The sequence below is a fragment of the Bison bison genome, unplaced genomic scaffold (assembly GCF_000754665.1).
Source record: "Bison bison bison isolate TAMUID 2011002044 unplaced genomic scaffold, Bison_UMD1.0 scf7180017864358, whole genome shotgun sequence".
Classification (NCBI taxonomy): Eukaryota; Metazoa; Chordata; class Mammalia; order Artiodactyla; family Bovidae; genus Bison; species Bison bison.
The window spans coordinates 2,986,621-3,007,952 of record NW_011494930.1 but is presented as its reverse complement, the minus strand read 5'-3'; the positions used below and the strand labels follow the sequence as shown (position 1 = coordinate 3,007,952).

The 21,332-nt window shown below is 36.5% G+C and overlaps 2 protein-coding genes across 3 annotated transcripts in view; one reads left to right on the top strand and one right to left on the bottom strand.

Annotated features, from left to right (window-relative positions):
• The window catches only part of PCDH9 (protocadherin 9), a 1,139,636-nt gene that overhangs the window by 179,875 nt on the left and 938,429 nt on the right, over positions 1-21,332 (bottom strand). The window lies entirely within an intron of this gene.
• Positions 19,737-20,117, top strand: LOC104999628 (histone H2B type 1-like). Its single transcript, XM_010855192.1, has one exon. It carries the CDS (start codon positions 19,737-19,739, stop codon positions 20,109-20,111), a length of 375 nt encoding a protein of 124 aa, XP_010853494.1. The 3' UTR covers positions 20,112-20,117.

Here is a 21,332-nt window from a genome sequence, read left to right as displayed (position 1 = left end):
ACAGGTCCTGAATATTCATTGGAAGGATTGATGCTGAAGCTGAAACTCCAATACTTTGGCCACCTGATGCGAAGAACTGACTTATTGGAAAAGGCCCTGATGCTGGGAAAGATTGAAGGTGAAAGGAGAAGGGGACAACAGAGGATGAGATGGTTGGATGGCATCACTGACTCAAAGGACATGAGTTTGAGTAAACTCTGAGAGTCGGTGATGGACAGGGAAACCTGATATACTGCAGTCCAAAGAGTTGGACACTACTGAGTGACTGAACTGACTGACTAAAATGAGGTACGCTTGAAAGAAATTAAACTATCAAAAGTTCTTACAAGGACTTAAAAGATATATTGGAAGATCCATGCTACATATGAAAAGGACATTGCTAGCCTCCTATCACACAGGTTAAAGCAGATTCTATACTCAGGGTGAAACATGTGAATGCAAATTTTGTCTTGATTCTCCAGGAAAATGACTGAAGATCAAGAAGTATGTTCATATAAAATGAAACAATGTTTATGATGACTGTCATATCAGAAAGGTTAAAATAATAGAATCAGTTAAATGCTGGAAATTTTTTAATCTAGTACAACTATGGACCTAAAAACTAGAATTTCTTAATTTTTATTCTAACCTTCTGACATAAAATTATTTTTAAAAAAGTAGACATATAAAATGTGTTTATAAATCAATCAATAACATATTTTATAATTAATAGGTGGAAGGAAACAAAATAAAAGAGCCCCTAAAATACAGCTAGAGAGTTGGGCCCTAAAATTAGAAAGTTAACATTTCACCTAAACGTTATCTTGCATGAAAACTTATTGATGGAAGAATGATCATGCAATTAATTAAAGCATTTTTTCCTTCACTCTGATAGCAAGATCTGTTAACTAAAAAGAGAGATAATGTTTATACTCCTTAAAACTACTAATGTTTTAAGGAATATAACTGGGAAGAATCACCACCCATTATGCATATATGTCAGAAGAATCTGCCCATACTAATGCAACTTTTCTCAAGAAATTTACTCATGATTTTTTTCTTTTTGCAAAATGCTACTACTACTAATAATAATATTCCTTTGTGTGTAACACTTTTATATTTTATTTCCAATTAAATATATATGAGAGGATCAGGACTGAATTCTTTTTTCTCTGTTTCTTACTGTAGTTCTTTATAAATACCAAGTACATGAAGTTTACAAAACTCAATCAAGCAAAAACAGAAAGCTAATCGGTTATCAAATTACTTGAAAAAATGAAGTGAATACAAGTCATCTTATATTAATAATTCGTAAAACTTGAGTATTTAATGGATTAAGTTTAATGTTGCAAGACAAGAAAATATGATTAGATCCTTATCTTGCATGTGTTTTTACCAAATCACTAATTCATATTATCATACACTGAAAAAATACTTTTAGGGACACTATATTTGACTTATTTCTGTCAGTTTTAGGAAACTACAAAAATCTTACTTTCTTCTCATATGAACCTAACCATAGTCATTTACAGTTTAATCGTCTAGTTACTGCACAGCAATTAGGCCCTAATTTGGTAATACTTTGGGTGAATAGACTTTTTTTTTTCCTCTCCTTAGCCAGTTAAGAAGAAAATCAAAAGCAAGTGGGAAATTTAGTTCCTGGCTGCTTAGAAAGGAAACTTTCAAGTCAAAATAGACACAAATTCAAGTCTAAGAAGATGGTGGATTTGAGATGTGGAAACCTGTACCCTGATTTATGCATATTTATGCCATCTCAGGTTGCAGGGAGTCGGACACGACTGAAGTGACTCAGCAGCAGCAGCAGCAGCATGGATGACCTAACACCAGAAATTCATATTTTTGTGAGAAGCAGCTAAAGAAGTGAATTTTTGATGACTCAGAACTTCAGAACTCCAACTACATCCCCAGAGACAGCCAGGTGCAGCAGTGAGTGTGCACAACCTCATGTAGGTGTCAGATAAACTGAATGAATGCTGCATTTCACATTGTAAGGGACAGGCCCTAATTGGAACCTTGCTTTCACCTTTTCACTCCATTGCAAAAAAACACTGCAATGTTTTAAAGAAAAGATTAGAGAATTTTAGCTAGGTTAATCCTAGGATTAAAGAGACTGAGTTAAGAGGACAGGTGAAAAATCTTATTGTAAAAAGAAAACCTTTGAAATTCTATGTACAGACATATTTTGGCAATATGCATAAAAGCACACTCAGTTTTGATAACACTACATCAAATAAACTGAATGAGGGGTTTAATTGAGGCTTAATAAAGATAAATTAGACCATATATTAAAAGTATCATATTAATGAAAGGAAAATACTTGAAAAAACAGCTAGCTAAGAAGAAAACCTATTGGTTTATTATAGAAAGAACACATTTCTATTTACTATTTTTGAGTTTCAAGTAATATTTTCAGACAGACTCTTTTTTTATTATAGACTAGGAACTTAGAGTTACTTTATATGCTATTAGAGGTCAAAGATAATAATGACAATAGCTATCTTTGCAATAATTTTGGTAATATTGATAATATTTCCTTAAGGACTATCCTGTCATGAGTTTCCCTAAGTATTGAAATATTCTTTTGAGGCTTGATGATGCTTGTGCCTTCAGTAATCAGTGAACATATCACTGTGATGGATAAAAACTCCAACTAATAACCCAGAGAAAACAACTGGTATTTTAGCTGACATCAAGACTGCAAAATTAGGATGTTGGGGGTTTGGGGTGGGGAGGCAATGGGAGAAAAGGATGTTTTGTGAGTAAGTGGAAAAGTCATCTTAATTCTTCTAATAATGTGGGCCATGATTGGCCTTTGTTGCCTATATTAAAGGACATTATTTAAAATGCATTGTTTACTGTGCACCATAGGTCCAGAGCACAGCTTATTTACTACAAGTATCTCTCAAGCAAATTTTTTTTTTCCAAATTTTCAAATCTGCCAATAATTTGTCATTTCCCAATAGTCCAATCTCAAGATTTTGGTTGGATCCTGACTCTTCCCTCTTCTTCATTGCCATTATAATACACATGTAAATTTCTTGGAGATCCTTTACTTTGAGTTTTTAGGACTTGCCTGAAATGCTACATACTAACTGTCACTCCTTTGGTCCATGAACTAACTCATCACTCTATGCCCAGAATACTGCAGTTGCTCTCATCAAGTCCTTTCAGTCAGCCCAGATTACTAATTCTGAGAGGCCACTCTCCTAAGAGTTCTCAGTGACTTTCCCAAAGCTTTTCAGGTCAGCTGCAGACTCATCTCCCAGGCCTCTGAGATAATCCATAAAGAGATGTCACCTTCATACAATGAAATATATCCATATTAAGCCACCCAAACACATACTGTTTCAGACAGGACATTTCACTCACAATTGTTATAACTCCATAGATATTTATTCATATATGACTTTAGAACATATCTATCCAACCACCAATCCATCCATCCAATCTGCTTATCCATCCATCTGTCCATCCAGTCAGTCAACTAGCCAGCCAACCAGCTAGCCAAACAGCTTACATTTAAGGAAGACGTACCTGGCACTCTGCTTAATATTAAAAATACAGACTAAAGCATTACCTTTTTGCCTTCATGGTGCTCCCAGTCAAATTTTGAGACAGAAATTACCTAATTGCATGGCAGTGTATACTACAGATAAGAAATCTGCTATGGGAGAATTTGAATAGATTTATCTCAGCCTGCATAAGTCAGGAAAAGAAGGAGGTAACACCTAAAGTAAATTTTAGAATTCTCTCTCCTCTTATCTATAAGATAAGATCCTGCCCTTAAAAAAAAAAAAAAAAAATCTGACTCCACTCCTTCTTTCAAAGAAAATCACAAGTATAGCTTCCTACATAAAGCTGTCCTCAACAAAGTGAGCTGACCTAGAGAGTTACTCTTCCTACTAGCTGTTAAGTGTATTTTCAACATAGCAATTGTCTGTGTCATATTGTTCTCTAATATTTTCTTTTAGCAAGTAAGTCCCCAGAACTATAATCTCTCTCCAGGAAACCACTAGCTTCTTTGTGGTGGACTACAGTTCTCCTTTGTTCCTCCCAGTGTCTTTTATAATGATGAATTATTTTTAACTCTGCTAGCATAAACACTCTTGAGGTTAATTAAATCAGCTTCTCATTCCAGTCAGTCATCCTCCATTCACTGGGAACACACACAGTGACATTTGTGGAAATGTCATTTTAGAGCCTCCCAGAAGCCATGCTCTTGCATTGGTACAAGGTCCAAGCTGGGTTAAATCAGACTCGTTGCATATATCTCATCAGCAATAATTTGGGAATGAAAATAAACAAAATAAAATTTTCAATTGCAACTATTTGATTGTCAATAATCAATCCAAAAATACTCACAACATTATTTTAGAGGAAAATGTTATATTTATCTCTGGAATAATAGTTATGATTTTTCTATAGTATAGTCAATGTTTTTACATCTAAGTATATAGCTTTGGAAATAAGGACTTTCCAACACGTTTCCCCCTCCATTTTTGTCCTTTCTGATACAGATAATATCATAATTTCACCCAAATCAAAATATGTCAACTGGGAAAAGTGTCTCTAAATGAAGAACATCTTCTTTGCAATTTCTCCCTCCGCAAAGTGTACACAGTTTAAGGGTTAGCTTTAAAAAAATATATATATATATTCTTACAGATACATCAAATTTTATACTTGAGCAAACAAAATATAATAAGCTAGAATAAAAGATAATTTTTAATTAGCACCTGTAATATTTAACATTTCTAGATGTGTGGGACAGACAAAAAATTGCTACAATAATAAAAAAAAAAGATCCTAGAAATCTCTCTTCTCTATCTACACAAAATTTAAATAAAAGTTGAACTCCCCAGTGATGTATGATGGGCAAAAAAAAAGTGGTATTGGGGAAGGAACCATTCCCACCTGCTAGTCATTAGAAAGTGTACTTGTGAGGCTGTGCTCTGTATCCCTTAAAGATGCATACCTAAAGTCACAGAGGTCTTGAAGGGAAGGGGATCCAGACTATCTGTTATGCTGCAGGAGAAGGAATTTAAAAATAGTCAGGGAATTACTAGTAAACAATTTTATATCCATAGAAAGCTTATTTTTTGTGCATTATTTTTGGCTAAACATAGGGAAAGAAAAGAATATAAATTATAAAAATTTAAGAATATAAATTAGTACTAACAGCATATTAGTCAATCCAATTGAATGTATGGTTGTAACAATGATTAAATTTCTATCTTAATTTGGGATAAACTGAGGAAGGATGAAAAGCATTTTCTAATTAGGTAAATATTTTAGGACAACAGTTATTTGTGTTGATTTTATTTGACATTTTAATCTTTTAGAAATGTTTGTAAGTTTTCTTTTCATGTATTTCTGCAGGTATTTTAAAAAGTGAAGGTAAGATCATCACCTAGCTAATTGAATTATAAGTTTTAAAATTCAATTTTAAAATAAACATGATTTTTCTATTATTATTTATTTATTTTAGTTATCTTAAGCCTAAGTTATCATTCTTGTTTCCACACTGATCAGTATTGACCATATATTTCTTGCATTTACACTCATATACTTTTCTACTTTAAAATCCAAAGAGAATTGAAAATCCAAAATAGAATTGTTTTTGTAAAAATTATTTTCTTTCCATAAAAGTGTTTATTTTTTATCATTCATAGCAGCATTCCCACAGTAGTTTTTAATCATTTGGGGGACAAAAAACATAAAATTCTGTTGGAAATATTCTCTCCTGTTCCAATAACATGCCAGATCCCAAGGCAAATTATTATGCTTCTATCTGGCCCAATATAAGGCACTTATTGGGCTTCCCTGGTGGCTCAGATGGTAAAGTGTATGTCTGCAATGCAGGAGACCCAGATTCAATCCCTGGGTCAGAAGATCCCCTGGAGAAGAAAATGGTAGCCCACTCCAGTACTCTGGCCTGGAAAATCCCATGGACGGAGGAGCCTGGTAGGCTACAGTCCATGGGGTTGCAAAGAGTTGGACACGACTGAGCAACATCACTTTCACTTTTCTTTCAAGGCACTTATTAGACTCTCAATACATGTTTTAAGAATGAGAGTTTGGAAAAAATTAATAAATTCTGGTTAAGTCCAATTGGATAATACTTCCAAATTGAACTTCTTCCATCTTAAATTGTTCATTGTGTCCATTCATATTTACTAATCTATATTTTTAGAATGAAAAGTATACTAAACTTAATTTCTCATATTGCTTCACTATGAAGATTGAGTATCACAAAGTTGAAAAGTGATATTTTACAGTTTTAATTACTATTATTCATCTTAAGTGAAAATATCCAGTCAATATAAAAGCTTATGATAAATTTTCATATGCTAATAAAAGAAACTGAGAATTCTGCTCTTTGGAATATGGGACTAAAGCCATTTTCTATGAATAAGAAACCAGTTACCAATTAGGAAAATGAGGGAATGCAGAAATGGAAAGCAGGCAAGAGACAATAGCGTGACAATAAAACAAAGTCTTAGATCCTCTTCAAGGGGTATACAGAACAAGTTAATGCATACCTTTGAATTCTTCTCAAGAAATGCAAGATGGTAGAGTAGAAGGAAGTGAGCTCATCTTCTGCAAGAATACCAAAATTGCAACTAGCTGCCAAATAACCATCCACAGGAGCATATTGGATCCCACCAAAAAATACATAACCCCACGACCAAGGGCAAAGGAGAAGTCACAAAAAGATGGTAAGAGAGGCACAATTGCATTTAAAATCAAACCTCATACCCACCAGAGATGCTTGGAGAGCACAAACAAAACCTTGTGCGCACCAGGACTGAGGGAAAGGAGCAGTGACTCCCACAACAGACTAAATCAGAACTGCCTTTGAGTGTTTGAGGGTCTCCTGCTGAGGCATGAGTCAACAGTGGGCTGCTTCAGGGACAAAGACTCTGGCAACAGCAGTCCTGGGAGGCACAGCATGTGGCATAAATCCTCTTGAAGGAGGTCACCATTAGGTCCACTATAAAGCTGCCAGCCAAGTGACTCACAAACTGAAAAACAATTATACCAAAGAAATTCTCACACTTTTGTGAAAGTTCTAGGCCCCATAACAGACTTTTCAACCTGGGGATTGGGTAAGTGGACTGAGTATCCCCAGGGAATCTGAATTTCAAGGTCAGCAGGAATTCATTGCAGAACTTCCACAGGACAGGGGAAACAGAGACTCTTGAAAGGCACAAACAAAACCTTGTGTGCCTCAGGACCCAGGAGAAAGGAGCAGTGACCCTACAAGAGACTGAGCCAGATTTACCTGTGTATGCTTGGGAGTCTCTGGCAGAAGTGTGGGTCACCTGTGACCTACTGTGTGGTCAGGGGCACTGACTACAAAAGTTCTGGGAGGCCCAGCATGCAGGCATAAATCCTTTTGAAAGCAGTCCCTGTTAAAGTAGTCCCCATTACCATTATCCCTACTACAGAGAAAATAGCCCCACCCATCAGCAAAAAATTGGATTAAGACTTACCAAGCATGGACTTCCCCACCAGAACAATACCCAGTTTCCCCACAGCCAGTCCCTACCATCAGGAAGCTTGCACAAGCCCCTTATCCTCTTCCATCAGAGGGCAGACAGAATGAAAAATCACTAACACAGAAAATTAACCAAACAGATTAACGGACCACAAACTTGCCTAACTCGATGAAACTATGAACTATGGTGTGTAGGGCCACCCATAATGAACAGGTCATGGTGGAGAGTTCTGATAAACCATGGTCTACTGGACAAGGGAAAGGAAAACCACTTCAGCATTCTTGCCTTGAGAACCCCATGAACAGTATGAAAAGGCAAAAAGATATGACACTGAAAGATGAACTCCCCCAGATCGGTAGGTGCCCAATATACTATTGGAGAAGAGCAGATAAATAACCCCAGAAAGAATGAAAAATCTGAGCCAAAGTGAAAACAATACCCAGTTGTGGATGTTTTTGGTGGCAAAAGTAAAGTTCAATGCTATACAGAATAATTTTGAATAGAAACCTGGAGTGTTATGTGCATGAATCAAGGTAAATTGCAAGTGTTCAGACAGGAGATAGAAACAGTGAACATCATCATTTTAGGAATCAGTGAACTAAAATGGACAGGAATGGACAAATTTAATTCAAAGTGTGAAGTGAGTGAAGTCACTTAGTCGTGTCCAACTCTTTGCGACCCCATGGACTGTAGCCTACCAGGCTCCTCCAACCATGGGATTCTACAGGTAAGAATACTGGAGTGGGTTGCCATTCCCTTCTCTAGGGCATCTTTCAGACACAGGGATCGAACTCGGGTCTCCCACATTGCAGGCAAAGGCTTTACCTTCTGAGCCTCTTAGAAGAAATGGAGTAGCCATAATAGTCAACAAAAGAGTCAGAAATGCATTACTTGGGTGCAACCTCAAAAATGACAGAATAATCCCTGTTCCTTTCCAAGGCAAATGATTCAATATCACAATACTCCAAATCTATGCCCCAACCACTAATACCAAAGAAGCTGAAGTTGAATGGTTCCATTAAAACCTACCATACTTTCCAGAACTAACACTACAAAAAGATGTCCTTTTTATCATACACGACTAGAATGCAAAAGTAGGAAGTCAAAAGATACCTGAACTAACATGTGAGTTTGACCTTGAAGTACAAAATGAAGCAGGGCAAAAGCTAACAGAGCTTTGCCAAGAGAATGCTCTGGTCATAGCAAACACCCTCTTCCAACAACACAAGAGACGACTCTACACATGGACATCACCAGTTGGTCAATACCGAAATCAGATTGATTATATTCTTTGTAGCTGAAGATGAGAAGCTCTATACAGTCAGCAAAAAAAAAAAAAGACTGGGACCTGACTGTGGCTCAGATCATGAACTTCTCATTGCAAAATTCAGACTTAAATTGAAGAACATGGGGAAAACCACTAGGCTATTCCAGTATGACCTAAATCAAAACATATATGATTATACAGTGGAAGTGACAAATAAATTCAAAGGATTAGATCTATTAGACAGAGTGCCTGATGAACTATGTTTGGAGATTCATATCATTCTACAGGAGGCAGTGATCAAAACCATCCCCAAGAAAAAAGAAATGCAAAAAGGCAAAATGGTTGTCTGAAGAGGTCTTACAAATAGCTGAGAAAGGAAGAGAGGGCAAAGGAGAAAAAGAAAGATATACCCATCAAAAGCAGAGTTCCAAAAAAATAGCAAGGAGAGATAAGAAAACCTTCCAAAGTGACCAGTGCAAAAAAAATAGATAAAAATTATAGAATGGGAAAGACTAGAGATCTCTTCACAAAAATTACAGATACCAAGGGAACATTTCATGCAAAGATATGCACAATAAAGGACAGACACAGTATGGACCTAACAGAAGCAGAAGATATTAAGAAAAGGTGTCAAGAATACACAGAAGTACTATGCAAAAATGATTTTAATGACCACGATGGTGTGATCACTCACCTAGAGCCAGAAATCTTGGACTGTGAAGACAAGTGGGCCTTAGGAAGCCTAACTACAAGCAAAGCTAGTGGATGTGATGGATTTCCAGCTGAGCTATTCCAAATCCTAAAAGATGATGCTGTTTAAGTGCTATACTCAATATGCCAGCAAATTTGTAAAACTCAGCAGTGGTCACAGGACTGGAAAAGGTCAGTTTTCATTCCAATCCCAAAGAAAGGCAATGCCAAAGAATAGTCAAACTACTGCACAATTGCACTCATTTCACAAGCTAGAAAGGTCATGCTTAAAATCCTTCAAGCTAGGCTTCAATAGTACGTGAACCGAGAACATCCAGATGAACAAGCTGGATTTAGAAAATGCAGAGGAACCAGAGACCAAATTGTCAATATCCACTGGATCACAGGAAAAACTAGATAATTCCAGAAAAAAAAACATCTACTTCTACTACAGTAACTACACTAAAGCCTTTGACTGTGTAAGTCAACAAGCTGTGGAAAATTCTTATAGAGATGGGAATACCAGACCACCTTACCTGCCTCCTGTGGAACCTGTGTGCAGATCAAGAAGCAACAGTTAGAAAGGGTCATGAAACAACAGACTAGTTCAAAATTGGGAAAGGAATATATCAAGGCTGTATATTGTCACCCTGCTTATTTAACTTATATGCAGAATATAACATGTGAAACTTGGGCTGGATGAAGCACAAGATAGAATCAAGATTCCTGGGACAAATATCAATAACCTCAGATATGTATGTGACACCACTCTTATGGTAGAATGTGAAAAGAAATTAAAGAGCCTCTTGATTAAGGTGAAAGAAGATAGAGAAATATCTGGTTTAAAACTCACATTCAAAAAAATGAAGATCATGGCTTCTGGTCCCATCACTTTACAGCAAAAGATGGGAAACAATAGGAACAGTGACATACTTTATTTTCTTGGGCTCCAAAATCACTGTGGACAGTGACTGCAGCCATGGAATTAAAAGATGCTTATTCCTTGGAAGAAAACCTATGACAAAACTAGACAGCATATTAAAAAGCAGAGACATTACTTTGCCCACAAATGTCCGATTAGTCAAAGTTATGGTTTTTCCACTAGTCATGTATGGATGTGAGAGCTGGACAATTAAAAAGGCTGAACCCCGAATTGATGCTTTGGAACTGTGGTGTTGTAGAACACTCTTGAGGAGAAGGCAATGGCACCCTACTCCAGTACTCCTGCCTGGAAAATCCCGTGGACGGAGGAGCCTGGTAGGCTGCAGTTCATGGGGTCGCTACGAGTCAGACACGACTGAGCGACTTCACTTTCACTTTTCACTTTCATGCAATGGAGAAGGAAATGGCAACCCACTCCAGTGTTCTTGCCTGGAGAATCCCAGGGACGGGGGAGCCTGGTAGGCTGCCGTCTATGGGGTCGCACAGAGTTGGACACGACTGAAGCGACTTAGCAGCAGCAGCAGCCGCAGAACACTTGAGAGTCCCTGGGACAGCAAGGCGATCAAGCTTATCAATCTGAAAGGAAATCAACCGTGAATATTCATTGTAAGGGCTGATGCTGAAGTTGAAGCTCCAATTCTTTAACCACCTGATGCAAAGATCCGACTCATTGGAAAAGAGCTGACTCATTGGAAAAGGACCTGATGTTGTGAAAGATTGAAGACAGGAGGAGTAGGAGACGACAGAGGTAGAGATGGTTGGATGGCATCACCGACTCAATGGACATGAGTTTGAACAAGCTCAGGAGGATGGTGAAAGATAAGGAAGCCTGGCGTGATGCAGTACATGGCACTGCACAGAATTGGATATGACTGAGCGACTGAACAGCAACAATGACAACAAAAGAAATAAAGAAAAGGTGGGGGGGAGGATATTTTCAAAGTTATATCACTCAAATGTAAGAGACAGCCTGGATCCCACATGGAAACTTCAGAGAGGTTTTCCCAGGCTATGGAAATGGTCAAAGTTGCATGTATATACACATTCAAGTTTCTGTGCTGAGGGCACACTGATTTTCAAATGTCTTTTGAGATCTCTTAACAAAGAGAACTCAGAACTTCTATTAGACAATATCATTGAAAGTTTTTAAATCAACCTATGCCAATATATATGAATAATCTGAAACATTAAAAACAAAAAAGCTTTTATCTTATGATTGAACATAAAAAAATAAAAAAACATACATATTTGGAAAATTCAAGTCAAAAATTTTAAACCCACAGTCTGCTATTGAAGGACTGAACAAATTTAGAGTTGAAATTGTCTGCATTGAATTGTCTTTTGGTTCAGTTTTACTGAGTTAAAACTCAACTCAGGTTCATGAGTGCTACAATGAGATGACAGCATCCCAACTCTCAAACTTTCTCAACTTGCTTAATTGTTAGAAATACATCACAAACTGTTCAGTTGGGATGTTTTCCTTTTTTCCTGCCAACTATCACAAACTAATACCTTATTGTGTACTTTGAATAATAGTAAAATTGGAAATAATCTTTCATTTTTGCTATAGAATGATTTTAACTCATTTATGTATTTAGATGTAAAATGCAATGGTTGATTTATGAATATTTTAAATTATTTCCACAATATATTTAATTCACATATCCTTCAGCTCCCTTAGTTACCTTTTGTATGAGAACACTTCAGATCTATTATCTTATCAAATTTTCAAGTATACAATACACTATTATTAGCTATAGTCACCAGGCTCTATATTAGATCTCTAAACTTATTAGTCTTATAACTAAAATCTGTATCCTTTGATAATATCCCTTTTTTTTTCCTCAATGGAACATTTGGTAACCACCATTCTTCTCCTTGTTACTAGGAACGTGAACTTTTTTTTTTTTTTTTAATATTCCAGATATAAATGAGACCATGTGATATTTGATTTTTTGTGTCTCCTTTGTTTCACTTAGCACAATGGACTCCAGGTTCATCCATGCTGTTGCAAAAGATTTCTTTCTTTTCAAAGCTGAACAACATGCCTTTGTATATATATATATACATATATATATATATCACATTTTCTTTATTTACCAATAGCCATTTAGATTGCTTCCATATCTTTGCCACTGTGAATAATCCTGCAAAGAATATGGAAGTACAGATACCTCTTTATGATAATGGATCTAAACCTAGAAGTAGAATTGTTAGGTTGGATGCAGCTCTAAATTATTAGAACTTAGAGTATGGCACTTTTTAATTTTTTGAGAAAACTCTGTCCTATTTTCACTAGTAGCTGTACTAACTTACATTCCCACCAACACAAGTGTTCCCTTTTCTCCACATCCTTCAAAAAATTATCTTCTGATTATTTTTGACCAATGCCCTTCTATCCAGTGTGAGGTGATATATCACTAATTTTGATTTGCAATTATAATAATATTGAGCACAATTTTATGTTAATAATATAATAATATTGAGCACAATTTTATATACCTTTTGGCCATTTATATGTCTTCCTTGGAAAAATGTCTATTTAGGCCCTTTGCCCATCTTTCAATCTGATTAGGCTATTGAACTTTATGGGTTTTTATATATTTCATATATTAACCCCTTATTAGACAAATGATTTGAAGATATTTTCTATCATTCCATGTGCTATCTTTTAACTTTGTTGATTTTCTACAGCACTGTCAGGAAGAACTGTACTTTGATGTGGTCCAACTTGTTTACCTTTGCTTTTGTTGCTTATGGTTTTCATGTCAATTCTAAACAACCTTTGCCAAGATCAATGTCAAGATTTTCCCTTGTGTTTCTTTCAGGAGTTTTATGGTTTCAGATCTTATATTTAAGTCTTTAATCTATTTTGAGTTGTTTTGGTATATGGTATAAGAATACACTTTTTGGGGGGAGGGGCATGCCATGTGGCATGTGGAAACTTACTTCCATGACCAGGGATAGAATACCTGCTTTCTGCAGGGGAAGCATGGAATCTTAACCACTGGACCACCGGGGAAGCCTCACTTTAATCCTTTTGCATGTAAATATGCAGTTTGCCCAACTATTTAATGAAGCTATGGAATATGTTAAGTACAGAGTAAAAGATAAAGAATAGGGTAGCAAACACATGTGTATTACCATTAGCTTTGCCAAATCCAATCACTGCGCAGTATTTGATTGGGATATTATTTAAAGAAATCAAGCATAGTAATTGTGTACCTCTTCCTAATCCCATTTCTTCCCACATTTCCCAGCAGTAATCACTATCCTGAATTTAGTAAATATTATGCCTATTCATGCATTTTATGTTTGCCACATACTCATAAACAAAAGCAGTAATTTCACATCTTATTATGCTGTATTTGAATGTTATGCTTTATGAATGTTTCTTGAATTTTACTTTCCCAATGAAGTTTATTACTTTGACATCTATCTTCATTAATATAAAATGCTTCAATATGTTCATTTTTAACATAATATGGAATTTCATTGAATACATCTACAAGCTGTTGACAAGCCAAATATCCAGCACTGCTCTTTGAATCAAAGTAGTTACCATTTTTAGCATAAAATGTATATTTACATCTACACACAGTTAAGGAAAGCTTCAAATACAAAAGGGTGTTTACAAAAAATAATAATAATAACCTCCCTGAGTTATTTTAGTTTTCTAAATGGTATCATATTCAGGCCAGTGTTCCTCAAACATTGCTATACATTAAAATAGCCTAGGGAGGTTTTTAAAATCCCAGAGCCTAGCTCAGACATCCCATAATAATTAAATCAGAGTGTCTGGAAGTGAGAGTCAGGCATTAATATTTTTAAAAGATTCCCTGGTAATTGCAAAGTGCAGAAAAGTTGGCAACCACTGAGTTATGCTGAGCCATTTTTTTATATAAAGTATTGAGATTTCAATACCTCCCTTGTAGCCCCAAGCACACTGACTAACTCCCATCACCTTTCTCTACTCTAGGAAGCTTTCTCTGAGAAAGTTTTGATTTTTTTTGGCTCAATTTCTTTACACCACATGTTATTTCTAAAACTATCTGCTCCAGTTCTGAATGATGTATATTCAGTTATTTTACTTATCTCATTCTCAACCTGGCTTTCTGTTGTTTTTAAGCCTCACATATATTTATTTATATTGTTATCAACTGTTCATTTCAAGGTCCTAAGGATTTAGAAACAGGTCAGAGAATTCACTCTGTACAACACTGAACAAATTGCTACATGCAGAGAGGAAAATCATGCTTTTTTATAAATATAACATCTTACATGAAATAAAAACCATAACTCTAAAATCTGGTACCAAGTCTCTTAAATTATATATAATATCAAGCTCCTAAATTCTGGAGTTATGTTGTATTCAACCTTATACCTTATATGCAGTTTATTTAAATTATTTTCTGCTTAACTTATTTCAGATCACAATTCTATTCATGCAATCACATCTGAATTAAATAAAAACTAAATAGTATTTAGATTTAGAACCAACAACCAATGTTCGATGTAATATTTTGTTTTTTTTTTACAGACATTTCCAATACAGAAAAATCCATGGATTGAATTCAACTTCTTAGGAAATCACATCTCCAGATGAAGTATAAACACATCTTTTTCTGTTAGACAAACGGTGACTTCCAAAGAGCACAATTTCATGTGTACAACAATAATGTGACGTTCCCCAATTTTTCCCATGAGAAAATGTATTGTAATAAAGTTAGCCAAGTCATTTAGCTTAAAAACCAAACAACTATTTCAAATTATATCAACTGAACATTGTTCTCTCCTAAGATCACATTCTGCAGGAAGTGGTAATGTAGAAAAATCTAAAGACAGTGACAAATATATCATGGACATGAAAAGAAATTAAAGCAACATGCTTTTTGGAAGATGGTTATTTAACTGCCAAAAGGACCAAAATATGCTACTTCTGGCTCTTGAGCATAATAACTGTATTCCAGTGTTGTCTGTTTTCAGGTGAAACTTCAAGAAAACCACTTTCAGGAGCCTAATATCTCAGGTAGAAGATATTATGCCTGCAGTAAGTTGTTGCTGGTGGAGAGGTTGACCCAGAGGGAAAGAATGCAAGCAGCTGAGTCACATAGGCATGTAAATTTATGGGCTTCTGCTTCAGGGTTGTTTACAGTGCTGCAGGGTCCAGCTCTGGACCATGGCTGTCACCTAGTGCAACAATGCAGAGGAATGGAGAACTGACAGCATTTGTGACACAGGGTATCATCTCCGGCTGAATAACAGAAAGATGTTCATTTTTGCCAAGTGGAAGCTATTGATGACAATGATACAAGGTTTTACTTTTGAATTAAAAAAAAAAAAAATCTTCTTGGAGTTTAGTAACTTTTCTGTTGGTGTTAATACATTGGAAGTATGTTCAATGGTGTCAATTTCCAAAGGACTTAAAAATATAAAACCATGAAATAAATGGCAACTATAGTCTATTCTTTAGAGGAGTACCAGCAAGGCAGTCAGAAGACTGCCATTTCATGTCCAACTTCATTGGTGTTCATTTCCCTCTCATTCTTAATGAATTTGAAGACAAAGTGTATTATTATGCTTAAAGCTATGCATTAATGTTTAATACTATACATTAAATAAATATCTGCATATCAAATTTAATTCTGAATTTAAAGTTATCTCTGGCCATGTTATGAAAATGAAAGTGAAAATCACACAGTCATGCCTATCTCTTTGTTACCCCATGGACTGCAGCCTGCCAGGCTCCTCTGTCCATGAGGTTTTCCAGGCAAGAATACTGGAGTGGGTTGCCAAGAATCCTTTAACATTTATGTAGATTGTGTAAATCATGCACAGCTCACCAAAATTCGGTGAGAAGGTGTGCAATTGTATTTTTCATACATAATATCATTGTCTAAACCTCATCTCCAGTTTACAGCTCCAATCTGTTTATTTAAAAAGCATCTGTATTCCAGACAAAAGAAGTGAAGGACAGCAACCATAAGAATAGTAACATAAAATGTGTGCTGTTTCATTTGTCAAATCAATAGGGCCATTTTAGTATTTTTATCCTATACTGTTCAATTTTACAGATTTTGTGACAATATTGACTTCCAGCTAGAGATATAAAATGTAAACATTGTTATATTGTTTAAAATTAGCATGACAAAAAGTCAATGGCATTAAAAACATAATTCTGAAGTATACTGAACTATAGACTTAAATAATAGGCAAGGGAGACAAGGAAGACAGAGAAACAGGTTTCATAATTTATAAATATAATACGAATACATAAATGCAGGATGGCTGCCTTTTCTAATTTGAAGAGCTTTATCAGCCTGAAGCCACTTTAACAAGAAACAGGAAACCACTGGGGAATTACTACTCCAGCCCAATATGACTTACTTAACAAGAATTTAAATAGTGACAGTAGGATGTCAATAATTGTGGAGAGAAATGGTGGTTATTCAGGAAACTCTCCCAAGTGAGGGAAAATTCAAATTTCAAAAGCAGGAACATAACTAACAGATAACAGAAAATTATAAAAAGCCTAGGACTTTTCTCAGGGGAACCGCAATGCATTGAATGGATGTTATACCAATAGTACTGTGAGATGGTTAAATTTAAACCATCTTCCTGTTTTGAAGGAACTAGGATAAAGAGACCAGGGGGTTTAAGTGACTTTTTTCAAGGTCACATAGATGAGTCAGTGGGAGAGACAGGTATAACTACTGAGTGACAGAGACAACAGAAGCTGTAGACTTCCCTCACTCAACACTACGGAAATGCCGAACTCCTTCGCATGTGAGTGTGGTGACACCAGCCTCATCATTTCAGAATCTCAGCAAAGGTGCAATACAGGAAGCTTTACCTCCCCTGGTTGTTTCTTCATTAATAATAGTAATAATATTGATTAGATTATGGAATGAATATAACAAGAGAAGTTGACCACAGATTTTTCATATCTGTTCAGAAAATTATTAGATGCTAAAACAAGGAAGGTTAATGCTGGTCAAGAATCTAGATTGTCCACATCCTCCATCCACCCATCACTGATGAAATGCACAAGAGACTATTCTCAAAATGCTAAAATAAGTTAATCGGGAGTTAGCTCCTAAGATATCACTACCACATTAAACCTTCTTAAAAGATTATGCCTGACTCATACACTGCTTTGATTATTCATTCATGTGGAATTTAATCACATTTGTTACATTTTAGAAAATTCCCTTTGCATACTTTCAGTTATATCAAAACTAAATAAATCATCTTTAGCCAAAAATACTTTTTAATCTTCAAGTTCCTCTGGGATGCTGTATGTTTCTATTCTTCCCAGACTTTACTGAATTAAAATGAGTCTTTTAAGTTGAGTGCAAAAAATGTTTAGAAGTAATATTGATGTTAAGAAATAGGTCAGCAAAATAATGATTTTAGTTTAAAAAACTTACACTTTTTTAATGCACACACCTTCCAATTTATTAAAAAAAACTGGTAGTCCATATAATTGGTTATTCAAAAAATGATTAATATTATGCTACACCTAGATTGCAATTTTGCCTTACCTGCAGGAAATATAATGAATGAGACAGAATGAATGAGACATATTACAGCAATATGCACAAAATGTGAAACCTACAATTTAAAAGTTTGTTGTTTTCTATGTCTGTATAGTCCTTTCATTTTTCAGAAATGTTGTATGCAGTGCTTTGAGGATTAATAAATATCTGCTTGAGGTACAATATCAGTTGCATTAAGCAACATGTGATTTAAGGTAAATTGTGAAGACAAATATGACAGTAGCAAATGCTAACATTTTAGTTATTAAATAGATGACTAAATTGGAATATAAAGTTAGACAGCTTAACATACAAGTGAACAGAGGTTAATATCAAAATTCACATGTAATGAGAGCCCTTACCCTAAGTATCCTTCCTCATCCTTATTCAGGGATCCCATGCAACGCCTATACTTTTTGAGGATCTGATGCAATAGTGTGCTGGAGCCAGCTCATAGCTGATTGTTATATATTATGGATTTTGCAAGCCATCATTACCATGAAATCAGCTATGATGTGAGAATCCATACCATGGAAATTGGCCAATGGTATAAATCATCCCTCTCTCCAGCTCCTTAACGAAGGCAATACTGCAATTATCTAGAAAAATCTGTGCAGAATGCTACAAGGGCAAAAAGTAATAACTAAATCCCAGCTCCAGCTCTTAACATATTTATTTATTTGAAAGAATTGGATTGGAGAAATGAAGCTTAAAAACTGAAACAAGGAAGAGTCAAAGCTAGTTTTGACAGTTAAAACTTTAAAGTTTTGGAGAGTGAAAGTGCCATTATCAGAAATACAGAATCAAGGGAGGGCATTCATCTGGAAAGTTTGGCTGAGGCATGCATGAGTTGTTCACTTAAGGATGAAATTCAGTGAATGACCAAGGCAGCTAAATATGAGAGTTTATTAAATCACCCATGATCACTTCTTTGTCTATGACAATAACACACAAAATTGCCTGAGCGTTCAAATCAGCTGGGGAACCTAAGAAAATACTGGTATCTGTGTACTACCCCCAGTGATTGTGGCATAATTGGGCTGGAATGTGGTCTGAGCTCGGGAATATTTTAAATATATCAAGTGATGCTAATGTGAAAGCAAGTTTTGGGAACACTGGTCTATGATTTAAGCAATTTTTAACCTTTAAATGCTTAAATTCTTGAAACACAGAGAAATAAGAGATATCACAAGTTTATGGCTTTGCAGGTCAGTCCCTCCAAGTGTGCTAGTTACTACCATTACTCAGAACTTAGGGAGAAAAGATTTCTATTTTCTACTGCAGAAGAGCAGTTCAGGAAAATGAATCTAGTGGACATCTGCTACCACCAAGTTTTAACAACCGGTAGTCAGGCGATTGTGGAAAAAATGTTATTTTTTATTTAAACTGAGATGTGATGCCACCAGATGCACGAGAGATCCAAAATAAAATTCCTTATAAATGGCATGATGCATGTCTGGGTCACCAAATATAACACTATATATATTTATAATTGGGCTTTTCCAGTAGTTCAGTGGGAGAGAATCTGTCTGCCATCAAGGGAGGACACAAGAGACAAGAGTTTGATCCCTGGGTCAGGAAGATCCCCTGGAGCAGGGCATGACAACCCACTCCAGTATTCTTGCTGGGAAAATCTCATGGACAGAGGAGCCTGGAAGGGTTATGGTCCAGGGGGTCACAAAAGAGTCAGACATGACTTAGCGACTAAACAACAAGAGTAGCAACATGTATGAATTTGGGTTAGAAGAACTAGCCTCTCCCAAGATCTTTCTGTTGTTGGGTGTTGTCATTATAGACATGCCTGAACCGGCTAAGTCTGCTCCTGCTAAAAAGGGCTCTAAAAAAGCTGTGACCAAGCCCCAGAAGAAGGAGGGCAAGAAGAGCAACCGCAGCCACAAGGAGAGCTACTCCGTGTACGTGTACAAGGTGCTGAAGCAAGTCCATCCGGACACCGGCATCTCTTCCAAGGCCATGGGAATCATGAACTCCTTCCTCAACATTTTCGAGCGCATCGCTGGTGAGGCATCGCGCCTGGCGCATTACAACAAGCGCTCGACTATCACATCCAGGGAGATCCAGACCGCCCTTCGTTTGCTGCTACCTGGGGAGCTGGCCAAGCATGCCGCGTCCGAGGGCACTAAGGCTATCACCAAGTATACCAGCTCCAAGTAAAGATAATATGCCTTGCCGCTGTTAACGGAGAAGGCAATGGCATCCCACTCCAGTACTCTTGACTGGAAAATCCCAAGGACGGAGGGCCTGGTGGGCTGTAGTTCATGGGGTTGCTAAGAGTCGGACACGACTGAGCGACTTCACTTCACTTTCACTTAAGTAATACTTTGCAAGGAGAACTACCTCTTTAGGCCTGAAAGTGAAGTGAAAGTGAAAGTTGCTCAGTCCTGTCAGACTCTTTGGGACCCCAGGGAATATACAGTCCATGGAATTCTCCAGGCCAGAATACTGGAGTGGGTAGCCTTTCCCTTCTCCAGGGGATCTTCCCAACCCAGGGATCGAACCCAGGTCTCCCGCATTGCAGGCGGATTCTTTACCATCTGAGTCACAAGGGAAGCCTTTTATAGAGAATTCTTTAAGATTATGAACTTGATTCTACCCTTCGAATTCGAGAGAGTGCAAGAATGCTTTTTCTCAGGTGTCAAAGGCTATCCCTTCTTTTTCTGAATGGCAAGTAGAATTTCAGACTGTTTAACAAAACATATTATATAAAATTTGAGGGATGTCTGTTCTACCCTAACTGTATTTTGCAACATGCAGGGGGTCGGGAAGATCCCCTGGAGAGGGAAATGGCAACCCACTCCAGTACTCTTGCCTGGAAAATCCCATAGACAGAGAAGCCTGGTAGGCTACAGTCCATGGGGTCGCAAAGAGTCAGACACGACTGGGCAACTTCACTTCAAACAATAATCAGGGGGGAGGGACAGACAAAAGGCAGAAAGGTCAACCAGGAATTTTCAGAATTTAGTGGGAATTTAAGACAAAGTTTGTGATTCAGAAGATTTGAGCTTGGGATTCTACACTTTCACCAAGTTTCCAAGGGAAGCTGATGTTTTCAGTGTATTGATTCCTGCACTTTACTTTGAATAGCAAGGCGATTAAAACCCAGAATACAATTTGCTGGATCCCTTGGATTCACTCTCTTTACATCCTAACAGTGTTTATAAGATATTGTGCTCAGATGTAGAAATATCATATACAAAACAGGAAAGATTTTTTTCCTCCCACACCAAAATCATCATAAGTTCCTCAAAGGTGCAATTAGTCATTGTTAGCAAAGAACATTTGATCCGGTATTCGCTTAAACTAGCCGTGAATTTACATATGAATCTGTAATTATTTATTCATACATAAGTACATCTGGGAGAGAAAAAAGGTAAA

Coding starts and splice junctions, on each gene's coding strand:
- LOC104999628 (XM_010855192.1), top strand. CDS start 19,737: ATGCCTGAACCGGCTAAGTCTGCTCCTGCTAAAAAGGGCTCTAAAAAA.